Consider the following 25858-nt stretch of genomic DNA (forward strand, 5'->3'; position numbering starts at 1 on the left):
ACAGGCTAATGATGGCTGTGTGTAACCATTGGCTAATGACCATTGGCTAATGATGGCTGTGTGTAACCACAGGCTAATGATGGCTATGTGTACCATTGGCTAATGATGGCAGAGCGTGACCATTGGGTAATGATGGCTGTGCGTAACCACTGGCTAATGATGGCTGTATGTACCGTTGGCTTATGATGGCAGAGCGTAATCATTGGCTAATGATGGCTGAGTGTAACCACCGGCTAATGATGGCTAGGTGTAACCATTGGCTAATGATGGCTGTGTGTGGCGAGTGACTAATGTTGGCTGTGTGTACCATTAGCTAATGATGGCAGAGCGTAACCATTTGCTAATGATGGCTGAGCATAACCATTGGCTAATGATGGCTGTGTGTGAAGAGTGACTAATGATGGCTGTGTGTACCGTTGGCTAATGATGGCAGAGCGTAACCATTGGCTAATGATGGCTGAGCTTAACCATTGACTAATGATGGCTGTGTATAACCACTGGCAAATGATGGCTGTGTGTAACCATTGGCTAATGATGGCTGTGTGTAGCTGTTGGCTAATGATGGCTTTGCGTAACCATTGGATAATGATGGCTGTGTATAACCACTGGCTAATGATGGCTGAGTGTACTATTGGCTAATGATGGCAGAGCGCGACCATTGGGTAATGATGGTTGTGCGTAACCACTGGGTAATGATGGCTGTGTGTACTATTGGCTAATGATGGCTCGGTGTAACCATTTGCTAATGATGGCTATGCGTAACCATTGGCTAATGATGGCTGCATGTACCATTGGCTAATGATGGCTGTGTGTAACCAGTGACTAATGAAGGCTGTGTGTGCTATTGGCTAATGATGGCTAAGTGTACCATTGGCTAATGATGACCGAGTGTAACCATTGGCTAATTATGGCTGTGTGTAGCCATTGGTTAATGATGGCTGTGCGTACCCATTGGCAAAAGATGGCTGTGTGTAACCACTGGCTAATAATGGCCGTGCATAACCATTGGCTAATGATGGCTGTGCTCAACCATTGGCTAATGATGGCTGTGTGTAACCAGTGGCTAATGATGGCTGTGTGTAACCAGTGGCTAATGATGGCCGTGTGTAACCATTGACTAATGATGGCTGTGCATAAACATTGGCTAATGATGGCTGTGCTTAACCACTGGCAAATATTGGATGTGTGTAACCATTGGCTAATGATGGCTGAGTGTAACCATTGGCTAATTATGGCTGTGTGTAGCCATTGGCTAATGATTGATGTGCGTAACCATTGGCTAAAGATGGCTGTGTGTAACCACTGGTTAATGATGGCTGTGTGTAACTATTGGATAATGATGGCTGTGCGTAAACATTGGATAATGATGGCTGTGTACAACCAGTGGCTAATGAGGGCTGTATGTAACCATTGGCTAATGATGGCTGTGCATAACCATTGGCTAATGATGGCTGTGTGTAACCATTGGCTAATGATGCTGTGTGTAACCATTGGCTAATGATGGCTGTGTGTAACCACTGGCTAATGACGGCTGTGTGTAACCATGGCTAATGATGGCTGAGTGTAACCATTGGCTAATGATGGGTTTGTGTACCATTGGCTAATGATTGCTGTGTGTAACCACAGGCTAATGATTGCTGTGTGTAACCATTGGCTAATGACCATTGACTAATGATGGCTGTGTGTAACCACAGGCTAATGATGGCTATGTGTACCATTGGCTTATGATGACAGAGCGTGACCATTGGGTAATGATGGCTGTGCGTAACCACTGGCTATTGATGTTTGTGTGTACCGTTGGCTATTGATGGCAGAGCGTAATCATTGGCTAATGATGGCTCAGTGTAACCGCTGGCTAATGATGGCTAGGTGTAACCATTGGCTAATGATGGCTGTGTGTGGCGAGTGACTAATGATGGCTGTGTGTACCATTAGCTAATGATGGCAGAGCATAACCATTGGCTAATGATGGCTGAGCATAACCATTGGCTAATGATGGCTGTGTGTGACAAGTGACTAATGATGGCTGTGTGTACCGTTGGCTAATGATGGCAGAGCGTAACCATTGGCTAATGATGACTGAGCGTAACCATTGGCTAATGATGGCTGTGTATACCCACTGGCAAATGATGGCTGTGTGTAACCATTGGCTAGTGATGGCTGTGTGTAGCTATTGGCTAATGATGGCTGTGCGTAACCATTGGATAATGATGGCTGTGTATAACCACTGGCTAATGATGGCTGAGTGTACCATTGGCTAATGATGGCAGAGTGCGACCATTGGGTAATGATGGCTGTGCGTAACCACTGGCTAATGATGGCTGTATGTTCTATCGGCTAATGATGGCTCGGTGTAACCATTGGCTAATGATGGCCTTACGTAACCATTGGCTAATGATGGCTGCATGTACCATTGGCTAATGATGGCTGTGTGTAACCACTGGCTAAGGATGGCAGTGTGTAACCCTTGGCTAATGATGGCTGTGTGTACCATTGGCTAATGATGGCTGTGTGTAACCAATAGCTAATGAAGGATGTGTGTAACCACTGGCAAATGTACGCTGTGTGTAACCACTGGCTTTTGACGGCTGTGTGTAACCATCTGCTAATGATGGCTGTGTGTAACCACAGGCTAATGACAGCTGTGTGTAACCATTGGCTAATGATGGCTGTGCTTAACCACTGGCAAATATTGGCTGTGTGTAACCATTGGCTAATGATGGCTGAGTGTAACCATTGGCTAATGATGGCTGTGTGTAACCATTGGCAAATGATGGATGTGCGTAACCATTGGCTAAAGACGGCTGTGTGTAACCACTGGTTAATGATGGCCATGTGTAACTATTGGCTAATGATGGCTGAGCGTAAACATTGGATAATGATGGCTGTGGGTCCACAAAAAAACAAATCACATACAAAAACCTTTTTCTGTAACGGCGAGGCTCTCTCCAGGGTCCCGGTTTTTCCTTATCTAGGGGTCCTGTTTGATGAGAAGGGCTCCTGGGTCCCGCAAATTAAGGCCAAATGTATTTCTTTAGCCAGGTCCACAGCAGCCCTGTTGGATTTTACTAAAAGACTAGGGGCTAAACCAATGGAAGCCGTGTTAAAAGTTTACAAAAGTAAATGCATTTCAATAGTCTCATATGGTGCAGCACTGTGGGGTTATACTAATCTGGATAGTATGCAGATAGTAGAGAACAAACTCATTAGACGAATTCTGTCGGTCCCAAACTCCACACCTACATACTCCATACATGAGGAAGTTGGCCTACCTTATATTATAGATGGACTGAAAATGGCCCCCTTACTTTTTTGGGCCAATATCTGGTTAAATACCGAGTTGTCTTTAAATCACACAATCCTTAAAGACGTGACTGCAAGGGAGGGGGCAATGAAAATAGCCTGGCTGAGATATATAAAGTCATCATTCACTGCCCTCGGAAGACCTGATTTATATACAACACCATCTACAATCAGGAAAGCGGACATTGCATGGATTAAGAAGGAATTCCAGGGGAGGACACGTTTAGAGAGAGAGGAATATGAGGTTAATAAACCGTTAGTAAGAGCACATCTGGTTTTGTCCTCTTCCCCCTCAATGGAACCATACCTGCAATATGTCTCTAAACCCTTGCATAGATTCTTGTTAACCAGATTCAGATTGAATTTAATCCACTATCTATTAGGCACCTTCCCTACGTGGGGTAAACCAGAACATGCACCACCCTGTGAGTGCGATCAGTTCTCTAATCAGGACACTCTTCATTTCCTGTTTTTTTGTGTATTTTACGATACTGAGAGGAGAAAATACTTAATTCCCCTCCTGAAAACACTGGGCTTTATACAAGTGAGACCTGCCTTGCTTTACCTCCAAAGGTTACCGGACGCACATGTCACTTTTTGTGTAGCGAGTTTTTTAACAGCCGCGCACAGAGGTAGAAATAAAAGAATCCCTAGAACTGCTCTGTTTTAAATTAAAAATGAATACATTAACTGCTATTTTTCGTATGTATAATGGTGACCAATTCAGTGACTTTTTTATGGACACTATGTATAAACAAAATGAACTGTGGGTATTTTTAAAATGTCTTTTTAAATACATGTATGTTTTGCCTTTTATGATTTTAACAAAAATCGAATAAAGTGTATTTTGACTGACTGACTGACTGACTGACAGCTGTGTGTAACCATTGGCTAATGATGGCTGTGCCTAACCACTGGCAAATATTGGCTGTGTGTAACCATTGGCTAATGATGGCTGAGTGTAACCATTGGCTAATAATGGCTGTGTGTAACCATTGGCTAATGATGGATGTGCGTAACCGTTGGCTAAAGACGGCTGTGTGTAACCACTGGTTAATGATGGCCATACGTAACTATTGGCTAATGATGGCTGAGCGTAAACATTGGATAATGATGACTGTGTACAACCAGTGGCTAATGAGGGCTGTGTACACTATTGGCTAATGATGGCTGTGTGTAACCAGTGGCTAATGATTGTGTGTGTGTAACCATTGGCTAATGATGGCTGTGTGTAACCATTGGCTAATGATGGCGTGCGTAACTATTGGCTAATGATGGCTGTGTGTAATCACTGGCTAATGACGGCTGTGTGTAACCATGGCTAATGATGGCTGAGTTTAACCATTGGCTAATGATGGCTTTGTGTATCATTGGCTAATTATGGCTGTGTGTAACCACAGGCTAATGATGGCTGTGTGTAACCATTGGCTAATGATCATTGGCTAATGATGGCTGTGTGTAACCAAAGGCTAATGATGGCTGTGTGTACCATTGGCTAATGATGGCAGAGCCTGACCATTGGGTAATGATGGCTGTGCGTAACCACTGGCTAATGATTGCTGTGTGTACCGTTGGCTAATGATGGCAGAGCGTAACCATCGGGTAATGATGGCTGAGTGTAACCGTTGGCTAATGATGGCTAGGTGTAACCATTGGCCAATGATGGTTGTGTGTACCATTGGCTAATGATGGCTATGTGTAACCAGTGGCTAATGATTGTGTGTGTGTGTAACCATTGGCTAATGATGGCTGTGTGTAACCATTGGCTAATGATGGCGTGCATAACCATTGGCTAATGATGGTTGTGTGTACCATTGGCTAATGATGGCTGTGTGTAACCAGTGGCTAATGATTGTGTGTGTGTGTAACCATTGGCTAATGATGGCTGTGTGTAACTATTGGTTAATGATGGCGTGCGTAACTATTGGCTGATGATGGCTGTGTGTAACCACTGGCTAATGACGGCTGTGTGTAACCATGGCTAATGATAGCTGAGTGTAACCATTGGCTAATGATGGCTTTGTGTACCATTGGCTAAAGAAGGCTGTGTGTAACCACAGGCTAATGATGGCTGTGTGTAACCATTGGCTAATGACCATTGGCTAATGATGGCTGTGTGTAACCACAGGATAATGATGGCTATGTGTACCATTGGCTAATGATGGCAGAGCGTGACTATTGGGTAATGATGGCTGTGCGTCACCACTGGCTAATGATGGCTGTGTGTACCGTTTGCTAATGATGGCAGAGCGTAATCATTGGCTAATGATGGCTGAGTGTAACCACTGGCTAATGATGGCTAGGTGTAACCATTGGCTAATGATGGCTGTGTGTGGCGAGTGACTAATGTTGGCTGTGTGTACCATTGGCTAATGATGGCAGAGCGTAACCATTTGCTAATGATGGCTGAGCATAACCATTGGCTAATGATGGCTGTGTGTGACGAGTGACTAATGATGGCTGTGTGTAGCTATTGGCTAATGATGGCTCTGCGTAACCATTGGATAATGATGGCTGTGTATAACCACTGGCTAATGATGGCTGAGTGTACCATTGGCTAATGATGGCAGAGCGCGACCATTGGGTAATGATGGCTGTGCGTAACCACTGGCTAATGATGGCTGTGTGTACTATTGGCTAATGATGGCTCAGTGTAACCATTGGCTAATGATGGCTATGTGTAACCATTGGCTAATGATGGCTGCATGTACCATTGGCTAATGATGGCTGTGTGTAACCAGTGACTAATGAAGGCTGTGTGTACTATTGGGTAATGATGGCTAAGTGTACCAATGGCTAATGATGACGGAGTGTAACCATTGGCTAATTATGGCTGTGTGTAGCCATTGGTTAATGATGGCTGTGCGTAACCATTGGCTAAAGATGGCTGTGTGTAACCACTGGCTAATGATGGCCTGCGTAACCATTGGCTAATGATGGCTGTGCTCAACCATTGGCTAATGATGGCTGTGTGTAACCAGTGGCTAATGATGGCTGTGTGTAACCAGTGGCTAATGATGGCCGTGTGTAACCATTGACTAATGATGGCTGTGCATAACCATTGGCTAATGATGGCTGTGCTTAACCACTGGCAAATATTGGCTATGTGTAACCATTGGCTAATGATGGCTGAGTGTAACCATTGGCTAATTATGGCTTTGTGTAGCCATTGGCTAATGATGGATGTGCGTAACCATTGGCTAAAGATGGCTGTATGTAACCACTGGTTAATGATGGCCGTGTGCAACTATTGGCTAATGATGGCTGTGCGTAAACATTGGATAATGCTGGCTGTGTACAACCAGTGGCTAATGAGGGCTGTGTGTAACCATTGACTAATGATGGCTGTGCATAACCATTGGCTAATGATGGCTGTGTGTAACCATTGGCTAATGATGCTGTGCGTAACCATTGGCTAATGATGGCTGTGTGTAACCACTGGCTAATGACGGCTGTGTGTAACCATGGCTAATGATGGCTGAGTGTAACCATTGGCTAATGATGGCTTTGTGTACCATTGGCTAATGATGGCTGTGTGTAACCACAGGCTAATGATGGCTGTGTGTAACCATTGGCTAATGACCATTGGCTAATGATGGCTGTGTGTAACCACAGGCTAATGATGGCTGTGTGTACCATTGGCTAATGATGGCAGAGCGTGACCATTGGGTAATGATGGCTGTGCGTAACCACTGGCTAATGATGGCTGTGTGTACCATTGGCTAATGATGGCAGAGCGTGACCGTTGGCTAATGATGGCTAGGTGTAACCATTGGCTAATGATGGCTGTGTGTGGCGAGTAACTAATGATGGCTGTGTGTACCATTAGCTAATGATGGCAGAGCGTAACCATTGGCTAATGATGGCTGAGCATAACCATTGGCTAATGATGGCTGTGAGTGACGAGTGACTAATGATGGCTGTGTGTACCGTTGGCTAATGATGGCAGAGCGTAACCATTGGCTAATGATGGCTGAGCGTAACCATTAGCTAATGATGGCTGTGTATAACCACTGGAAAATGATGTCTGTGTGTAACTATTGGCTAATGATGGCTGTGCGTAGCTATTGCCTAATGATGGCTGTGCGTAAGCATTGGATAATGATGGCTGTGTATAACCACTGGCTAACGATGGCTGAGTGTACCATTGGCTAATGATGGCAGAGCCTTACCATTGGGTAATGATGGCTGTGCATAATCACTGGCTAATGATGGCTGTGTGTACTATTGGCCAAGGATGGCTCGGTGTAACCATTGGCTAATGATGGCTGTGAGGAACCATTGGCTAATGATGGCCGTGTGTAACCATTGGTTAATAATGGCTGTGCGTAAACATTGGCTACTGATGGCTGTGTGAATCATTGGCTAATGATGGCTGTGTGTAACCAGTGGCTAATGAAGGCTGTGTGTAACCATTGGCTAATGATGGCTATGTGTACCATTCGCTAATGACGGCTGAGTGTAACCATTGGCTAATTATGGCTGTGTGTAGCCATTGGCTAATGATTGATGTGCATAACCATTGGCTAAAGATGGCTGTGTGTAACCACTGGTTAATGATGGCTGTGTGTAACTATTGGATAATGATGGCTGTGCATAAACATTGGATAATGATGGCTGTGTACAACCAGTGGCTAATGAGGGCCGTGTGTAACCATTGGCTAATGATGGCTGTGCTTAACCATTGGCTAATGATGGCACTGTGGTGCGTAACCAGTGGCTAATGATGGCTGTGTGTACCATTGGCTAATGATGGCTGTGTGTAACCAGTGGCTAATGATGGCTGTGTGTAACCATCGGCTAATGATGGCTGTGCATAACCATTGGCTAATGATGGCTGTGCGTAATCATTGGCTAAAGATAGCTGTGTGTAACCACTGGTTAATGATGGCCGTGTGTAACTATTGGCTAATGATGGCTGTGCGTAAACATTGGCTAATGATGGCTGTTTACAATCAGTGGCTAATGAGGGCTGTGTGTAACCAGTGGTTAATGATTGTGTGTGTAACCATTGGCTAATGATGGCTGTGTGTAACCATTGGCTAATGATGGTGTGCGTAACCGTTGGCTAATGATGGCTAGGTGTAACCATTGGCCAATGATGGTTGTGTGTACCATTGGCTAATGATGGTTATGTGTAACCAGTGGCTAATGATTGTGTGTGTGTGTAACCATTGGCTAATGATGGCTGTGTGTAACCATTGGCTAATGATGGCGTGCATAACCATTGGCTAATGATGGTTGTGTGTACCATTGGCTAATGATGGCTGTGTGTAACCAGTGGCTAATGATTGTGTGTGTGTAACCATTGGCTAATGATGGCTGTGTGTAACTATTGGTTAATGATGGCGTGCGTAACTATTGGCTGATGATGGCTGTGTGTAACCACTGGCTAATGACGGCTGTGTGTAACCATGGCTAATGATAGCTGAGTGTAACCATTGGCTAATGATGGCTTTGTGTACCATTGGCTAAAGATGGCTGTGTGTAACCACAGGCTAATGATGGCTGTGTGTAACCATTGGCTAATGACCATTGGCTAATGATGGCTGTGTGTAACCACAGGATAATGATGGCTATGTGTACCATTGGCTAATGATGGCAGAGCGTGACCATTGGGTAATGATGGCTGTGCGTCACCACTGGCTAATGATGGCTGTGTGTACCGTTGGCTAATGATGGCAGAGCGTAATCATTGGCTAATGATGGCTGAGTGTAACCACTGGCTAATGATGGCTAGGTGTAACCATTGGCTAATGATGGCTGTGTGTGGCGAGTGACTAATGTTGGCTGTGTGTACCATTGGCTAATGATGGCAGAGCGTAACCATTTGCTAATGATGGCTGAGCATAACCATTGGCTAATGATGGCTGTGTGTGACGAGTGACTAATGATGGCTGTGTGTACCGTTGGCTAATGATGGCAGAGCGTAACCATTGGCTAATGATGGCTGAGCGTAACCATTGACTAATGATGGCTGTGTATAACCATTGGCTAATGATGGCTGTGTGTGGCGAGTGACTAATGATGGCTGTGTGTACCATTAGCTAATGATGGCAGAGCGTAACCATTGGCTAATGATGGCTGAGCATAACCATTGGCTAATGATGGCTGTGAGTGACGAGTGACTAATGATGGCTGTGTGTACCGTTGGCTAATGATGGCAGAGCGTAACCATTGGCTAATGATGGCTGAGCGTAACCATTGGCTAATGATGGCTGTGAATAACCACTGGAAAATGATGGCTGTGTGTAACCATTGGCTAATGATGGCTGTGCGTAGCTATTGCCTAATGATGGCTGTGCGTAAGCATTGGATAATGATGGCTGTGTATAACCACTGGCTAACGATGGCTGAGTGTACCATTGGCTAATGATGGCAGAGCCTTACCATTGGGTAATGATGGCTGTGCATAATCACTGGCTAATGATGGCTGTGTGTACTATTGGCTAAGGATGGCTCTGTGTAACCATTGGCTAATGATGGCTGTGAGTAACCATTGGCTAATGATGGCCGTGTGTAACCATTGGTTAATAATGGCTGTGCGTAAACATTGGCTACTGATGGCTGTGTGAATCATTGGCTAATGATGGCTGTGTGTAACCAGTGGCTAATGAAGGCTGTGTGTAACCATTGGCTAATGATGGCTATGTGTACCATTGGCTAATGATGGCTGAGTGTAACCATTGGCTAATTATGGCTGTGTGTAGCCATTGGCTAATGATTGATGTGCGTAACCATTGGCTAAAGATGGCTGTGTGTAACCACTGGTTAATGATGGCTGTGTGTAACTATTGGATAATGATGGCTGTGCGTAAACATTGGATAATGATGGCTGTGTACAACCAGTGGCTAATGAGGGCCGTGTGTAACCATTGGCTAATGATGGCTGTGCTTAACCATTGGCTAATGATGGCACTGTGGTGCGTAACCAGTGGCTAATGATGGCTGTGTGTACCATTGGCTAATGATGGCTGTGTGTAACCAGTGGCTAATGATGGCTGTGTGTAACCAGTGGCTAATGATGGCTGTGTGTAACCATCGGCTAATGATGGCTGTGCATAACCATTGGCTAATGATGGCTGTGCGTAATCATTGGCTAAAGATAGCTGTGTGTAACCACTGGTTAATGATGGCTGTGTGTAACTATTGGCTAATGATGGCTGTGCGTAAACATTGGCTAATTATGGCTGTTTACAATCAGTGGCTAATGAGGGCTGTGTGTAACCAGTGGTTAATGATTGTGTGTGTAACCATTGGCTAATGATGGCTGTGTGTAACCATTGGCTAATGATGGTGTGCGTAACCATTGGCTAATGATGGCTGTGTGTAACCGCTGGCTAATGACGGCTGTGTGTAACCATGGCTAATGATGGCTGTGTGAATCATTGGCTAATGATGGCTGTGTGTAACCAGTGGCTAATGGAGGCTGTGTGTAACCATTGGCTAATGATGGCTATGTGTACCATTGGCTAATGATGGCTGAGTGTAACCATTGGCTAATTATGGCTGTGTGTAGCCATTGGCTAATGATGGCTGTGCGTAACCATTGGCTAAAAATGGCTTTGTGTAACTACTGGCTAATGATGGCCGTGTGTAACCATTGGCTAATGATGGCTGTGCTTAACCATTGGCTAATGATGGCACTGTGGTGCGTAACCAGTGGCTAATGATGGCTGTGTGTACCATTGACTAATGATGGCTGTGTGTAACCAGTGGCTAATGATGGCTATGTGTAACCAGTGGCTAATGATGGCTGTGTGTAACCATCGGCTAATGATGACTGTGCATAACCATTGGCTAATGATGGCTGTGCGTAATCATTGGCTAAAGATAGCTGTGTGTAACCACTGGTTAATGATGGCCGTGTGTAACTATTGGCTAATGATGGCTGTGCGTAAACATTGGCTAATGATGGCTGTTTACAATCAGTGGCTAATGAGGGCTGTGTGTAACCAGTGGTTAATGATTGTGTGTGTAACCATTGGCTAATGATGGCTGTGTGTAACCATTGGCTAATGATGGTGTGCGTAACCATTGGCTAATGATGGCTGTGTGTAACCGCTGGCTAATGACGGCTGTCTGTAACCATTGGCTAATGATGGCTGAGTGTAACCATTGGCTAATGATGGCTTTGTGTACCATTGGCAATGATGGCTGTGTGTAACCACTGGCTAATGATGGCTGTGTGTAACCATTGGCTAATGACCATTGGCTAATGATGGCTGTGTGTAACCATTAGCTAATGATGGGTTTGTGTACCATTGGCTAATGATGGCTGTGTGTAACCATTGGCTAATGACCATTGACTAATGATGGCTGTCTGTAACAATTGGCTAATGATGGCTTTGTGTACCATTGACTAATGATGGCTGCGTGTAACTATTGGCTAATGATGGCTGTGTGTAACCATTGGCTAATGATGGTTGTGTGTACCATTGGCTACTGATGGCTGCGTGTAATCACTGGCTAATGATGGCTGTGTGTAACCATTGGCTAATGATAGCTGCGTTCTTACCCTTCCAGGATGTCCACCTGTTAATAACATGGCCATTTCACAATTGTGCAGCTCTGCATTTGATACAAGTAGTATATGTTATGGTATTTTATTGTATGTATAAAGTTACGATGTGTCATCCCTTAATATGATATGCTGTATTAGGTTATGCTGTTTTATGTTAGATTGCATTACTATGTTATGCCATGCTATTTTACAACAACCTGTGTTATGTTGCATCAAGTTATGTTTTGTTTCGTTATGCTACGCAATACTGTTAAGTTGTGCTTCTGTATCCTTCTCTATTAAGTTGTGTCACATTGTCTAATATTGTGTTGCGTTATGTTATGTCATTGTGTGTTAGGCCATTCATGTTATGTTGAGTTATATTACATTAGCGGAGGTAAGGTAAGGCATAATATTGTATGGTATGGCATGGTTTTCCATGGTATGATAGGGTGAGTTTTGCTGTGTTGATTTGCGTTCTCCTGTGATGTCATGCTGTGATGTTGCTCTGTGCTGTGATATGTTATATTATGTTGTTATGCTGTGCAGGATTTTGTTATACTGTCTTACGTTATGCTTTGTCTGTGATATGTTGTGTGGTCTTGTGATGTAGTATTTCATGTTATGCTATGTTGCGATGTTATGTTGTCTTGTGTTAAGTTGGTTCTTACACCATGAAATGCTATGCTACTTTACAGTATAAGCTACACATGTAATGTTGAACTACACAGTATTATATTATGTTGTGATAAGCTTTATTATGCCATGTTATGTTGCAATCAATTCTTAACTGTTGGTATTAGAGCAACCCTGTTCCTACCTCTACTCAGTTGGCTCGGTTCGTCCGTGCGAGTGGACCCGCCATCTTAAGGGTAGCCTTCATTCTCGGTCTAGTGGTTGGGGAGCAGGCGATATAAAATAACACTGGGATGAACGCGCAGCGGACGTGCACAGCGGGCGCGCCAAAGGCAAGCCCGTCTGCGCCCGTCCGCGCCAGAGCCGTGCCCAGTGCCAGTTATGCTGCTCCGCATTCCCGCGTTGGTATCCCTCTCTCGGGCACAGTCCCCCCACTATACTCTCGAGAGATCCTACTTAACCTGGGTGAGTTTGCGCACAAGGGATATCTTTCCTTCGCTGAATCGGCTCTTCCACTGAGTGATTTTGTGAGCAGGGGTCTTTTATCATGTGGGCTTCTTAACGTTAGATCTCTGCCTAAACATGCAGAGGAAATTCAATTATTGGTGGATTCGCGCCAGTTGGACGCCCTCTTTATTACCGAGACTTGGACTCACCTTGATGGTGAGGTTGAGCTCGGCTGGGCCTGCCCGCCGGACTATAAAATCCTTCACCTTCCCAGATCTAAAGGGAGAGGCGGTGGGGTGGGAATCATTTACAGGGCTTCCTGGCATATAAAAACTATTGATTTGGACCCGGTCATCGGTGCTGAACTATTTGGTCTATCTATTCATAGTCACAATGGGGTTATGTTTACTGGTATCATCTGTTATAGACCGCCCGGGGCTTTCAGTGTCCAGCAACAGCAGTCATTGCTTACCATCATTGCTAATATGGCTGCCTCGCATAAAAATCTGTTAGTCCTTGGAGACTTTAACCTGTGGTCAAATGGTTCCCTAGACGCAGGATTGTGTAATCTTCTCCATTCCTGTGAAAGTATTGGTCTTCATCAACTGGTTATAGAAGCCACCCACAGGGCTGGACACCGGCTTGATTAGATTTTTTCGACCCCGCAACTGGCATATTTGAGTGATACTCTGCCCATGGCCTGGACCGATCATTTCCTTCTTAAATTTTTTGTTAAGAGTAATAAGGTTCATACACAGGCTCAAGATATTACTACTGAGTTTCTATGCAGGGACTGGAGAGCTCTTGGGAGGATGAAAACTACTGATACGGTATTTAAGGTTGAAGATTGTTTTTCCTCAGACTGTCAAGTTGATGAAAACTATGATTCTCTGTGCCTCAGAATTACTACGAGGGTAGATTCTCTAGCCCCGCTAAGAAAACGCAGGTTTAAGGGCAAAGCCTCGGCTCCCTGGTTTAACAACTCTTTGAAGGCCCTACGATTAGCCTGAAAACAGGCTGAAAGAAAGTGGAGGCAAGGCTATACTGATGTTAACAGACTTTGTTGGAAAGCTAAACTCGCTGAGTATAAAGCCTTGATCCTTAAATCTAAAGCCGACTACTTTTGCTCAACGATCTGTACTGCGGCAAATATCTCTAAAAGCATTTTCCAGATCTTGACCGATCTTACTAATCCTGAATGCACTAAAACTTCTACCCCTCCTACACAGATGCTTTGCGATAATCTCGCTCTGTTTTTTCACGGGCCATGGTAGTCAGATGCACTATATTGGGCAGACTCGATTACTGTAATGCTCTCCTGCTTGAGTCACTGGGTCAGTTGGTAGACAGACTTCAAAGAATTCAGGCTGCTGCCGCTAAGTTGGCTCTTGGCTGGACAAGAAGATCCTCCGCAACAGCGGCATTGACCGAGCTTCATTGGCTACTGCTGAGGCAGAGAATATCTTTCAAATCTCTCTGCCTTGTCTTTAAGGCCCTGCATGGACTCGGGCCTAGCTCGCTGCAAACCAAATTTGAATGGTACATCCCAAGCAGAGCACTTCGCTCAGCAACTGCATGTTTGGTGAAGGTACCCAGATTCAAGAAGGTCAAGGTTGGGGGAAGATCTTTCGGAGTTGCGGCTGCCAAACTCTGGAACAGTCTGCCCTTGGAGATTCTTCAAACGGAGGAACTTCTCCTTTTTAGGAAACGTATTAAAACTTGGCTGTTTCCGAAGGTAAAACCGCTGGATCTATCTCTTTGTCATGCTCACCGCTCCTACCTTGTGAAGCCTTAGCGCCAGGATACCTGTAAGGTGACAGCTGCGCTCTACAAATTCACTAAATAAATAAATAATAAATTATGTAGTGCATCGTTATGTTGTATAATTTCATGTTGTGCTGAATTAAGTCCAGATTGTGTTGTTTTGTGTTGTATTGTGTCAATCATGTTATCTTATGCTAAGTTGAGTTGTGCTATGCAGTCTTGTTGCAGTGAGTTAGTTATGGTATAGAATGATACGGCATGGTACAATGCAGCATGGTGCACTGCGACATTGTAAAATCTTTATTGTATGATTACCTGAAATCATTTACAAAAAGCAATGTAAGTTATGACGTAAAAACAGGAGTCAAATGTAAAACTAACTGATTAGAACCTATGCAATAATAATTCAAGCTAAAAATATAAAATGGCATAGAGTTTGAAGCCCAAACAAGATTGACAGCGTCAGGAAATGCCCAGTGATAGTTGAGCATCAAATAACTTAAAGAGTTGTTTTGTGCGGCCAAGCATAATGAGGCATCACTGGGCAAAGCCAGAAAACATGGGGTTCGAGGGCATGCCGTTTTGTGCCGTGCAGGCATGAGTAAGATTATAAAGTGCGTGGGCATACATCGGCAGGTTACAGTGGAATATCCAGGGTTGCATGTTGACCCTCCATGTTTTGCATCCAATTCCTAGCCAACCATAGCTACTACTCTAGGGAGCGCATGGATGCATTAACATCTAAAATGGCTACATTTGGTCAGGGAACATGATATTTTGATGTTTCAAGAAACTTGGGCTACCGAAAATGTATACATTGAGGGTTTTCATTGTTATAGTGTCCTTTCACAAAAACCAAGGAAGGGAAGGCCATCAGGGGGATTGTTCATAGGATTTAAGGTGACATCCGGTGCACATTTGAAATAATCCTAACGCATAGCCTAGATTTTCAAGCTGCATTGTTTAAAAGGGGTATTCAATTTTATTTATTAAAATTTTATAACAATGATTTTCAGTCAGTCCCTAACAAAAGCTTTTTAAAGTTATTTGATTTTATGTCTGATCTGGATAACCAGTCCGTAAAAGGAGATACTTTAGGCATCTTATTAGGTGGCGATTTTAATGCTAAATTTCAAAGCCAAGGTACTGATATGTTAACATCTCTCTGTACACAACCCTCTAATGTTATGGACTTTGTTGTAAGTTCTCATAGGTTTAACCACCCGACTTATAGAGGAAGGGGGAGTGGCTCTACATTAGACTATGTTTTTGTATGCCCCTAATTAAAAAACTGGTGACTTTTGCTACGGTGACACCGTCTGATTTTGGGGATCATAACCCGATTAAAGTAATACTAAAAGCAACCAGATGGACTATCGCTTATAGCAGGGGTACTCATAGTACGGCCCGCGGGCCAGTGGCGGCCCGGCAAGCCTTCCCTGGCGGCCCGCGGACCTTGTAAATATCGTACCCGAGTTTTTTTTTTTTTTTTTAAGTCTGTCTGCAACCAGAGCGCCACTCGGCAACTCTGCTGCTCTGTGGAGGACGGGCGATTCCAGCCGTAGTCCGAGTGGGGCTGCAGGGGCGCTGAGAGGTGATCAAGGCATAATTAACATGCTAATCGTCTATTAAGGATCTGTCAAGAGCTCGGGTGCGGCTGTGTGTGTGTGTGGGCCTGCGCCTGGAAGCTGTCACAGCCTGGGCACACACAGCAAGGGTGAGGAGACAGAGGGAGAGAGGGGGAGGGAGGGCGGGAGAGAAAGGGAGGCAGACACGGAGGGAAAGAAGCGAATGGGAGGGAAAGGGAAGGAGAAGGATTTACTCTCTTGTAGGATTCATTGACTGAATAATGTGCGTTTTATGTAAAGCGCTCTGTGACCCTACATTAGAATGGACATCGCAATAATAACAATTCACTGCGAGAGGGTGGCTATAAAGAAATGAGGGAAAGCACTGAAAGGAAATAGTGAAGGCATCCTTAGAGAAGGCGGGAAGGGGGGGGCAACAAAGGCTCTCGCAATGGGAGGCTACTAACGCTAAAGCCGACCCTGCCCAATGCTATTTCAGCATTTTCAGTAATGTGGTGCCACTGTCCCACCTGGGACAGAGTAAGGCCCGTGACCAATGTTTGACCTCTGTGTCCCTGGGGGAATCTGCGGTGTGATGGATGGCTGTCTATGGGGACAGCTCGCCCTTTGCGTTTGGTGTAATTACAATTCATTCCTCTTTAATTCTCGGGGAGAGCTGTTCGCAGAGATGAAGCTCTGAACCTTACTCCTGAAAAATAAGAGCAGTTGTTGAAACATCTGTTGGAGCGAGAAGGTACTGTTGTTGCCCTTGGGTATTTTTGCATTATACTCAACCACCAGTTCGTTAACTAGTGCTTGCCTAATCTGATAGTTAAGGATGTTTTAGTATTTAAATTCAGCTTACAAGCAAAGTAACCTTTTTGACTAGCGATCAGCCACGTCTATAACCCACAAAATTGGGGTTTAGGTACGCAAATAAATTTTCTCTCATACAAATTGAAGTACCTCAGCCTGCCAGCTGTAACGCAACCCCACTCACCATTGGCTGAAGTTGTGCACCCTCTGTGCACTGGCTAATGTAGACCCACTGCAGTACCCTACAAAGAAGTGAGTGTATTCCTGCAAAAGGTCAGTGGTTCTACTTGGTGCTACCTTTGTGACAGGGCCCACTTTCCGATCCCATCAGGCAGCATTTTGACGAGCACATTTAATGTTGAATAATAACTCGCCAGCCGTTTTTCAGAACCTGCACTTTATTTATGATGAGCAGATTTCAGGGGGAAGATGGGAGGGGCAGGGGGTGGATTTTAATGCGCCCGCTCATTTTGTACAACATTAGTATAACATTAAAAGGGCGTTTATAATATAGGAGAGACTGGAATCCCTATATTAAAGCGTGTCTCTGATTTCCATACGGTAGGCGACTTGTGACATCTCTAGTCGCCTGTGAAAAAGAACTGACATAGCTGATCAACTGTAATGCCTTATTACAGCTGAGCTCTGACATCACGCCCGCTGCCAGAGCCAGCGGCAAAGGTGAAAGGGAGGACATGGAGCATTATTAAAGCTGCAATTTAAACATGCAAAAACGAAACCTCGCATTTTCTGAATGAACGATGATCTGTAGAACGGAGACATTTATGGCAACATATATATATATTTTTTCCATGCATGCATTAGGAAATGATGGAAAAATATATCATCTCTGTTTCTGTCCATGCATATTGCTTCTGCACTACAACATTTTTAAAAAATCTGACATGTATTAAACTGATTCCAATATCTTTTTGCAAAAAAGTCTAACTGCCCTTTGATGTGTTTAATTTTGTGGTACAGGTGTGACTTTTATTCATCAGGTCAGCAAACATACTATCGATTTCATATGAAAGTGCAACAACCCAAGGACTTTAAGCAGTGTGTGGGAAGGGTGATGGAGTCACTATATATTATAAGAAATAAAGTACCCTGTGATTTGCATTAAAAGGATATTGCAAGGCACCCCAGAGTACCAAGACCATATGAAGTGAAGGAGAGGGAGGAAGGGAAAAGTAGGCAGACGGAGGGAGGGAGTCAAAGGGAGGGAGAGCGAGAAGGAGCGAGGGACAGGCAGGGATAGGGAGGGAGAGCAAGGGTGAGAGGGAAAGGGAGGGAGACTGAGGGAGGGAAAGGCACGGAGACAGAGGGAGGGGGAGAGGGAGGCAGAGGGAGAAGGAGGGAGGGAGTGGGAGGTGGAGGGAGGGAGTGTGAGGTAAAGGGAGGGAGAGGGAGGGAGGGAGGCAGAGAGAGGGAGGCAAACAGAGGGAGGCCTCAGAGAGAGGGAGACCTCAGAGATAGGGAGACCTCAGAGAGAGGGAGAGGGAAGGAGAGCGAGGGAGACAGAGGGAATGAGGGAGAGAGAAGGAGAGAGAGGGAGACAGAGTGAGGGAGAGAGAAATAGAGTGAGGGAGAGGGAAATAGAGTGAGGGAGAGGGAAATAGAGTGAGGGAGAGGGAAAAAGAGTGAGCGAGAGGGAAACAGAGTATGCGAGAGGGAAACAGAGTGAGCGAGAGGGAAACAGAGTGAGAGAGAGGGAAACAGAGTCAGCGAGAGGGAAACAGAGTGAGGGAGTGAGACAGTCAAAGAGAGAGAGTGAGACAGTGTGAGAGAGACAGAGTGAGAGAGACACAGTGAGAGAGATAGAGTGAGAGAGACAGAGTGAGAGAGACAGAGTGAGAGAGACAGAGGGAGGGAGAGAGAGGGAGGGAGAGTGAGAAAGAGAGGGAGGGAGACAGAGAGAGAGATGTGTGTATGCTGGGTCTGGTGGCTCAGTGGACGAAGGCGTCCGCTGCAGGGACCTGTGATCAACCTCATGGTTGCAGTTTTTTTTTGTTGCTCTAGCCCCGCCCCCTTCCCCACTGACCCCGCCCCCACCGGTGCGGCCCTCGGACACAAACCACACTGTAAATTTGGCCCCCGAGAGAAAGTTTGTGAGTACCCATGGCTTATAGCGATTGTGTAGCGGCAAATTTATCAGTCTCAACAGATAATTTAAGATTATGTTGGAAAGGGGCAGAAAATGCAGAAGTCTTTAAGGCACTGGCTAAAAACAAGATGCCTCTGATCGAGTCCTGCCCTTCTCTTGTCTCAACACCTGAACAGATAATCGAGGACTTTAGTAAGATATGTCTGACTGTTAAAAGCCTCATATCCAAACCACCCAAAAAAGGTAGCACCGGTCCCTAGTTGGTTTAATCGAGACTGTTCGAAAGCAAATAGGAATCTTCGCAGGGCCCTAACCACTGTTCCGAGATGCTCTATAACGGTTAGGCAGGCCAGAAACAATTACAAGGTAGTAACCAAAATTAGGAGAAATGAAGTCCTAAAGGAGCGCTGGGACAAGCTGTACGACGCCGCCAATTTAAATAATGCTAACAACTTCTGGGCGGCAGTGAGGGAAGTGCGTTCCATGGGGCAGTCATTGACACCTATCAGTTGCAATATAACTAATGAGGCCTGGGTGGCCCATTTTGCAACTATTTACTGTGCCCCACCTCCATCTGACCCAACCCCTATTTTTGGTAATCCTATACCTATAGACATCGGCATTTCAGAAGTAACTGAAGCAATTAGCCAAAGTTTAGGCAACAAAGCCCCCGGCCCGGATGGGCTGCCAATAGACTTAATTAAGTGGAATCCGGCGTTTTGGGCCCCCTTACTTCTGAATATTTTCAACAATTTGACCCTGGCGAAGATCCCAGAAACTTGGGCGAGAAGTGTAATAGTTCCGATCTTTAAAAAAGGCGATAGATCACTACCGTGTAACTATCGACCCATCTCCCTACTAGACAACACCCTTAAAATTTTAGGTAGAGTTCTTTCTAACAAAATTTTATATTGGGCAGAGGAAACTAACATCTAGGACCCTTGTCAGTGGGTTTCAGGAGTAAGATGGGAACAAGGGAGCAATGCCTTAACTTGAATTTAATTATTAGCAAATATGCCACCGCTAAGAAATCCCTGGTCTATATGGCCTTCATGGACTTGTCTACAGCTTTTGACCTAGTTAATAGGTCTAAGCTGTGGGCAATCCTTCTATCCAAGGGTCTGGACGAAACTCTGGTCAATTTCCTAGCTTATCTGCACAGAGATCCTAAGGCCCAAGTAAGAATGGGGGTGGGAGGAGAGGTCTCAGGGTTTATTGATATCGGCAGGGGGGTCAGACAAGGTTGTGTTCTGGCCCCCCTGCTTTTTTATAAAATATATAAATGACCTGAATGCCTCCCTGAAATTGGCCACCCAAGACGTCCCATATATTAACAAAGTACCCATTCCTGCGTTGCTGTACACAGAGGACGCAGTTTAAATAGGGCGCACGTCAAATTAATTACACCTCCTTGTCGAAGATTTTAATATTTGTATGAAAAATCTAGACTTATAAGTCAATTAAAAAAAATCTTTTTAAATGAGCAGTGGCCCAGGCAAACGGGCTATACGCCTGATTGCAATAGATGGCCATAAGATGACGGCGGTAAAATCGTTTGTATATTTGGGTTTGGCCTTTGCTGCGAACAGCTCCTGGAGTGAGCACTTAGCTCGCGCCAGGAGCAAGTTCTCAAAGGCCAATAACTCGATTTTAAGCATCCCTCGCCCTAAGACGATGGGTGCAGTATTAGCTGTCCAAAGGATTTATAAACATCAGTGTACCCCGGTAGCAACCTATGGCGCTGAGATATGGGGGACGGCCAGCTGCTCTGGTATACAGCAGGAGGAGAATAGATTCTGCAGAAAAATACTGAATGTCCCTATTTCAACCTCCAATTACATATCTCATAAAGAGCTCAATATTAATGTTATTTCTGATTTTATCAGGGCTCGCCCAGCACTTATGTGGATTGCTGTATGGAAGAACGAAGCAGCCACCCTGACCCAGTCAATCATTAAGGATTGCTTAGGTTGTGCTAGGGGCCTACATATCCTGTGGTTGGGTGGAGAGTTGAGTAGTTTGCGCAGTATAAATATGGAAAGCATTTTTTGGGAGCCTTCACTTGCTGCTTTAGTCGCAAAAAAGGATATGCAGAATGCTCTGTACTCCTTATATAAGACCGAGCGTGAGGCAGTATAGGTCAGTAAAACTACTGTGCGTAACTATATGGCCATTGAACATTATAGGCACCCACTCCACATCTATTTGTTACTATCGATGACTTGCTGGGAGACAAGTTTATTGTTCCGTTTAAGGGCTGGCACAATTCGTTTTGTACTCTCCTTCCCACTTGGTTATTGTTCTAATTCAAACTCGATCCCGTGTCCGTGCGATGGGAGGAGTGAGCAGTCTGTAAAGCATTTTATATTCTCCTGCAAATTTTATATCAAATATTTTAAACAATTTTTATGCTCGTATTTTAATAAGAGAAGACCAATTAGTTTAGAGGCAGCATTTGAATCCATGTTAACTTTAGATGATGAGGTCCTTATTTTTCGCACTTGCACTTTCCTAAAAACGGCAGTAAGGGCATGCAGATCCATGGCTGAAGACTGAGAGTAATGTAAATGGGAAACATCCTTTACACCGCCGATGTTTCAACGCAGTGCTGTTACGACACGTCCTTTACAACGCAAGTCGTAACCACGACTTGCGCTGGAGGACGCTACAGGATTAAGAATAGTATATTTACTATTCCAACACCTTCCCTAGTGTCCACGGGGACTGGTGTTAGAATAGTAAATTATACTATTCTCGATCCGCGCCCCCAATGCAAGCCGTTGTCACGACTTGCGTTGTAAAAGACGTGTTGTAACAGCACGCGTTGTGACGGTACGCGTCGTAACGTCATACATCCAATGTAAATAGCTTTGCACGGTGATGGTCCTAAGTTTTGCACTAAATCACTTAGGATCTGTATAATGAATGTATTTAGACTATTTGACTGGTTAAAATTTTAATATGTCTGTAAGGTATTTTTATATTGTGCTTTTATGGGTACTGTGGGACCCGAATAAAGATTGACTGACTGACTGGCATTAACATAGGCATCCAAATGCAGTAGATTGTGTGCATGGGACCCTATGCTGCAGTGATCTACAGTGCCGGATTGGTGCGAAAAAACGTGTAACGCGCGCACGGTGCACTAGTTCTGGGTCGTTTATCGGTATGCTGTCGGTTCTGCTGTGCTATGTTCGGTTACATACCTGCTGTTAGGTTATGCCGTGCGGTCCTGTGTTATGTTGTCTAATACTATAGTATGCTATGTCATGTTGCGTTGCTCTGTGCCGTATTGTGTTGAAGCATGCTATATTCTGTAATGTGTTATGCAATACTTTGCTATGTTATGTTGGTTGCGTGCTACACACATGCTACATGAACTTGAACGACAAGGGGTGAGTTTTTGCGAACGGGAAACTCCCATAACTGGAGAGTTTTCAAATATAAACGGAAAAGGTCCCGGCATGCCGATGACAGGCTCGCTATATTGAAACCATGTATTTGGCACACCCGGGCTGGCATGTGAAAGCCATTCTTGCCACAGTGCAGCCCTGCATACCCCGCCCTCCAGTGACGTCAGGCCGAGGCGCTACGCGCAACCTGCTATCGCTCTTTGGACGTATCTTTTCAGAGCATGGAAAAGTAAACGGTTTTTAAAAGTATAGAATGAGTCCATGTTTCTGCGGGAGGAGCTGCCGAACCCGTTCCCACCACCCCCTGCACAGAAAAGAAACCAGAAATAAAAGGTGCCTGGGACTTAACTGTTTCTGCACCGGCTTCCGTCGCTTCCGGCCGGCGTACATGCACTCTCCCGGAGGTATCATTGTGTGGAAACCTGGAAAGCAGAAGCAACAGGTGCGCGTCAGACATTGCCGCCAGTCAGACCTGTAATGAGGGGGGGTGGGGGATCTACTGCCACTACTGATTCACACAGTGAACATAAGCAATGCCCGCGCCTTTATTTTTATTCATCTCATGTGCAGCTTGTGAGGTTACAGCATTAAGGCCAGAAAATGACTACACTTTATCAGCTGAAGTTTCATTTTGTGAAACACCAGTCCATGGACTAAAGTGTGTTGTTTTTTCAAAAATAAGAGCCAGTACTTGACTGACACCAGCCTTAATCATACACCATTAAAAAAAGTTATAGGCTGACTGAGTGGTCAGTCAAAGCCGAATTTTGGTGGACTCCTGGGGGCAGATTTATGTCGGACTTGCGCCACGTTTACGCTGCTGTTGCGTCACGCAATGGCGCGGAAACGTGGAGCATCCCTGCGACCTATTTACAACGTGACGCATCTAGGCAGATGCGTCTGGTTGTAAAGCCCTGCGCCACATGAAACCTGCGTGAGGTTTCATGTGGGCGTTCTGTCGCAGGGTGGGCATTCCCTCGTAGGAAAGCCCCGTAAAACTGACGCAGTGAAATCTAAAAGATTTCACTGTGTCAGTTTTACGACGCTGCTGGGTCAAATCCTTACGCCTGCTTGAAGCAGGCATAAGGAATGACACACCACGTTATGTATGGGTGGCCTCTGTACATTGCAGGAGTTGCGTCGCACTTGCGACGCTACTCCAGCAATGCGCCGCCCGTACACCACAAGATGCGTCACGCATCTGCCCTTCCTTGCACCATGGTGCACCGCATTGTAAATGCGGTGCATCTGTGGTGCCGCAAGGAGGGAATTGCGTGACGCATCAGTTCTGGCGCATCCCTGCTGATTTGCAGAGATGCGCCAGAACTCATAAATCTGCCCCATAGTGCTTACCTGTGTATTTGTCACCAAAAGAACAATGATACAAGAAAATAAATCTCTAATCACAGACAGTACTTCGTTAATGGCTCCTGGACCACAATGCACGTGCTACCAATTATTTTGCCTGTATCCTAGGCTACCTATTGAAAAGACATCATTTTTAGCTTCCCATTACTTGAAATTTGCAATTCTCATTAGTGAATTGATTCTTGTGATTTAAGTGAAATAATTGACATGGTCAACACCAACCAATGGCTTATGGGCTTTGAAAGAGTTCTTGTTTGTAGAATAATAGTAACAAAATATATAATCAATGTGTGCGTTTTATCTACAGTATGGCCTACAAGGCTGGCTGCACTGAGGTCACGAAGCACAGCCACGTGCCAAGAGATTAACAGATGCTGCTTATGTATGGACTATGAGAATGATTACCTAAGTTGAAAATAACATTGAAAAAGAAACAAGAAAAATAACTTCCAACAATATATCAAGTAAAGCATTTGAAAAATAGGCCTCATCACCGTCGTTTTTTTATTATACTTTATTGTATCTCTGTATTGCATGGAAAATGATATTTTTTATAAAGTATTTTAGAAGTGTGTCTTCAACTCCTTTGAAAAAAATCATAGGCAAGTGATGAGAAGTGTTATCAGAACGCCAAGATGACAATATAGGACCACCTTACGCATTGGCATTTATGTCTTTTTAATATTGCATGTTTATTTTGGGGTAGTTAGCTTTAAAATACTGTATCTTTCAAAGTGTCAGTAAAATTGGCCACTGACGGGAATTAAAATGTTTATGTTTTGTTTACCTTTCATGAATACAACTGTTGATACCCCAATGGACAATGGGGTGCGTCCGCGGATTTATGTGACAGTGACGGTAGTGATTATTGCACATTTATTTATTTACTGCATTTGCCACAGAATTGGCCTAATTTGCAGATTTCACAAACCTGTTGTTTCAGTCTCAAATGGCGGGATATTATGTTGCAAAAGAATGTGGGCATGATTTCATAATTTAGGGAGTTGCTGCATAGTTTTGATAATAATAGCACATAGTTTGGCCCTTCACGCCACACATTCCTAGTAGCACTGACAACTGGAAAGCTCTGCAGAATAGTATGGGGGTTAATGATGGAATTCATATTTCAGACGAAACTGAGAAATATTTTCCATGTTTCACGGTTCCCTGTAAAACATTGTTTTTAAATCACTGCATTTGTACAATAAAAGATGCTTATAACACACACACACACAAACATGCACACCGGTGACTGGGATAAGTGTGCTTTTAGAAATCAAGTGATATACAGTCAGCAATTAAACTTAAGTCTGGCATGAAGGGATGGCGTGCAAAGACGTGTGCAACATTCGGTGAATCCAACATCCGCAATTCCACATCCTTTCCATTAACTCTCTTTTAGGCTCAAATTGTTAATTTGGCATTTAGAGGCACTTGTCTTCGTGCTTGAGATACACAGAAGGGACTTGCATAAAACTTACCTAAAGTGAAGGCAGACAACCTGAGGCCCAAAGTATCCTTCAGAAGATGAAAAACTGTGCTCACAAAAAAAAAAAGAAAAAACGACAATGAATGAACGTGAAATCCTGGAAAGGGGCTCCTGCCCTCGAGTGCAGGAAGGGGTTTGTTTAAGGGTGCTCCAATGGTGCCTGCTGCTCTCTCTGCACAGCCTTCCTCTCCTCTTCCCTGGGCTGCCCGGGACGGGACTGTGTGTATGTGGCAGTTACCATTGCCCAGCTGCACAGTGCACTGATTCTCATCTCACTGCGGGGTTTGCTTTTTTTCACTACTCGATGAGTCGCTCTCACTTCCTTGTAATTCAGGTGACGGATTCCAGAGTGAATGACAACCGCAAGCTGTTCGCACGCGATGCTCTGTTTATCTTTGGACGGCGCTTGCAGGCAGTGGGCAGCAGATGGCGCTGGAGGGCCAG

The 25858-nt window shown here is 44.7% G+C and overlaps 1 protein-coding gene across 1 annotated transcript in view; it reads right to left on the minus strand.

The window, feature by feature from the left end:
- LOC147722732 (aryl hydrocarbon receptor repressor-like) overlaps positions 1 to 25650 on the minus strand; it is an 831322-nt gene extending 805672 nt beyond the window's left edge. The window contains exons 1-2 of the mRNA XM_086966883.1: positions 25407 to 25650; positions 22907 to 22979 (exon numbers count right to left, since the gene is read on the minus strand). Of these exons, the coding sequence (XP_086823009.1) occupies positions 22907 to 22968 (62 nt within the window). The 5' untranslated portion in view covers positions 22969 to 22979; positions 25407 to 25650. The remainder of the gene's footprint in view (positions 1 to 22906; positions 22980 to 25406) is intronic.
- Positions 25651 to 25858: the final 208 nt, after the last annotated feature.

This window comes from Lissotriton vulgaris, chromosome 4_1, assembly GCF_964263255.1.
Source record: "Lissotriton vulgaris chromosome 4_1, aLisVul1.2, whole genome shotgun sequence".
Taxonomy (NCBI): domain Eukaryota; kingdom Metazoa; phylum Chordata; class Amphibia; order Caudata; family Salamandridae; genus Lissotriton; species Lissotriton vulgaris.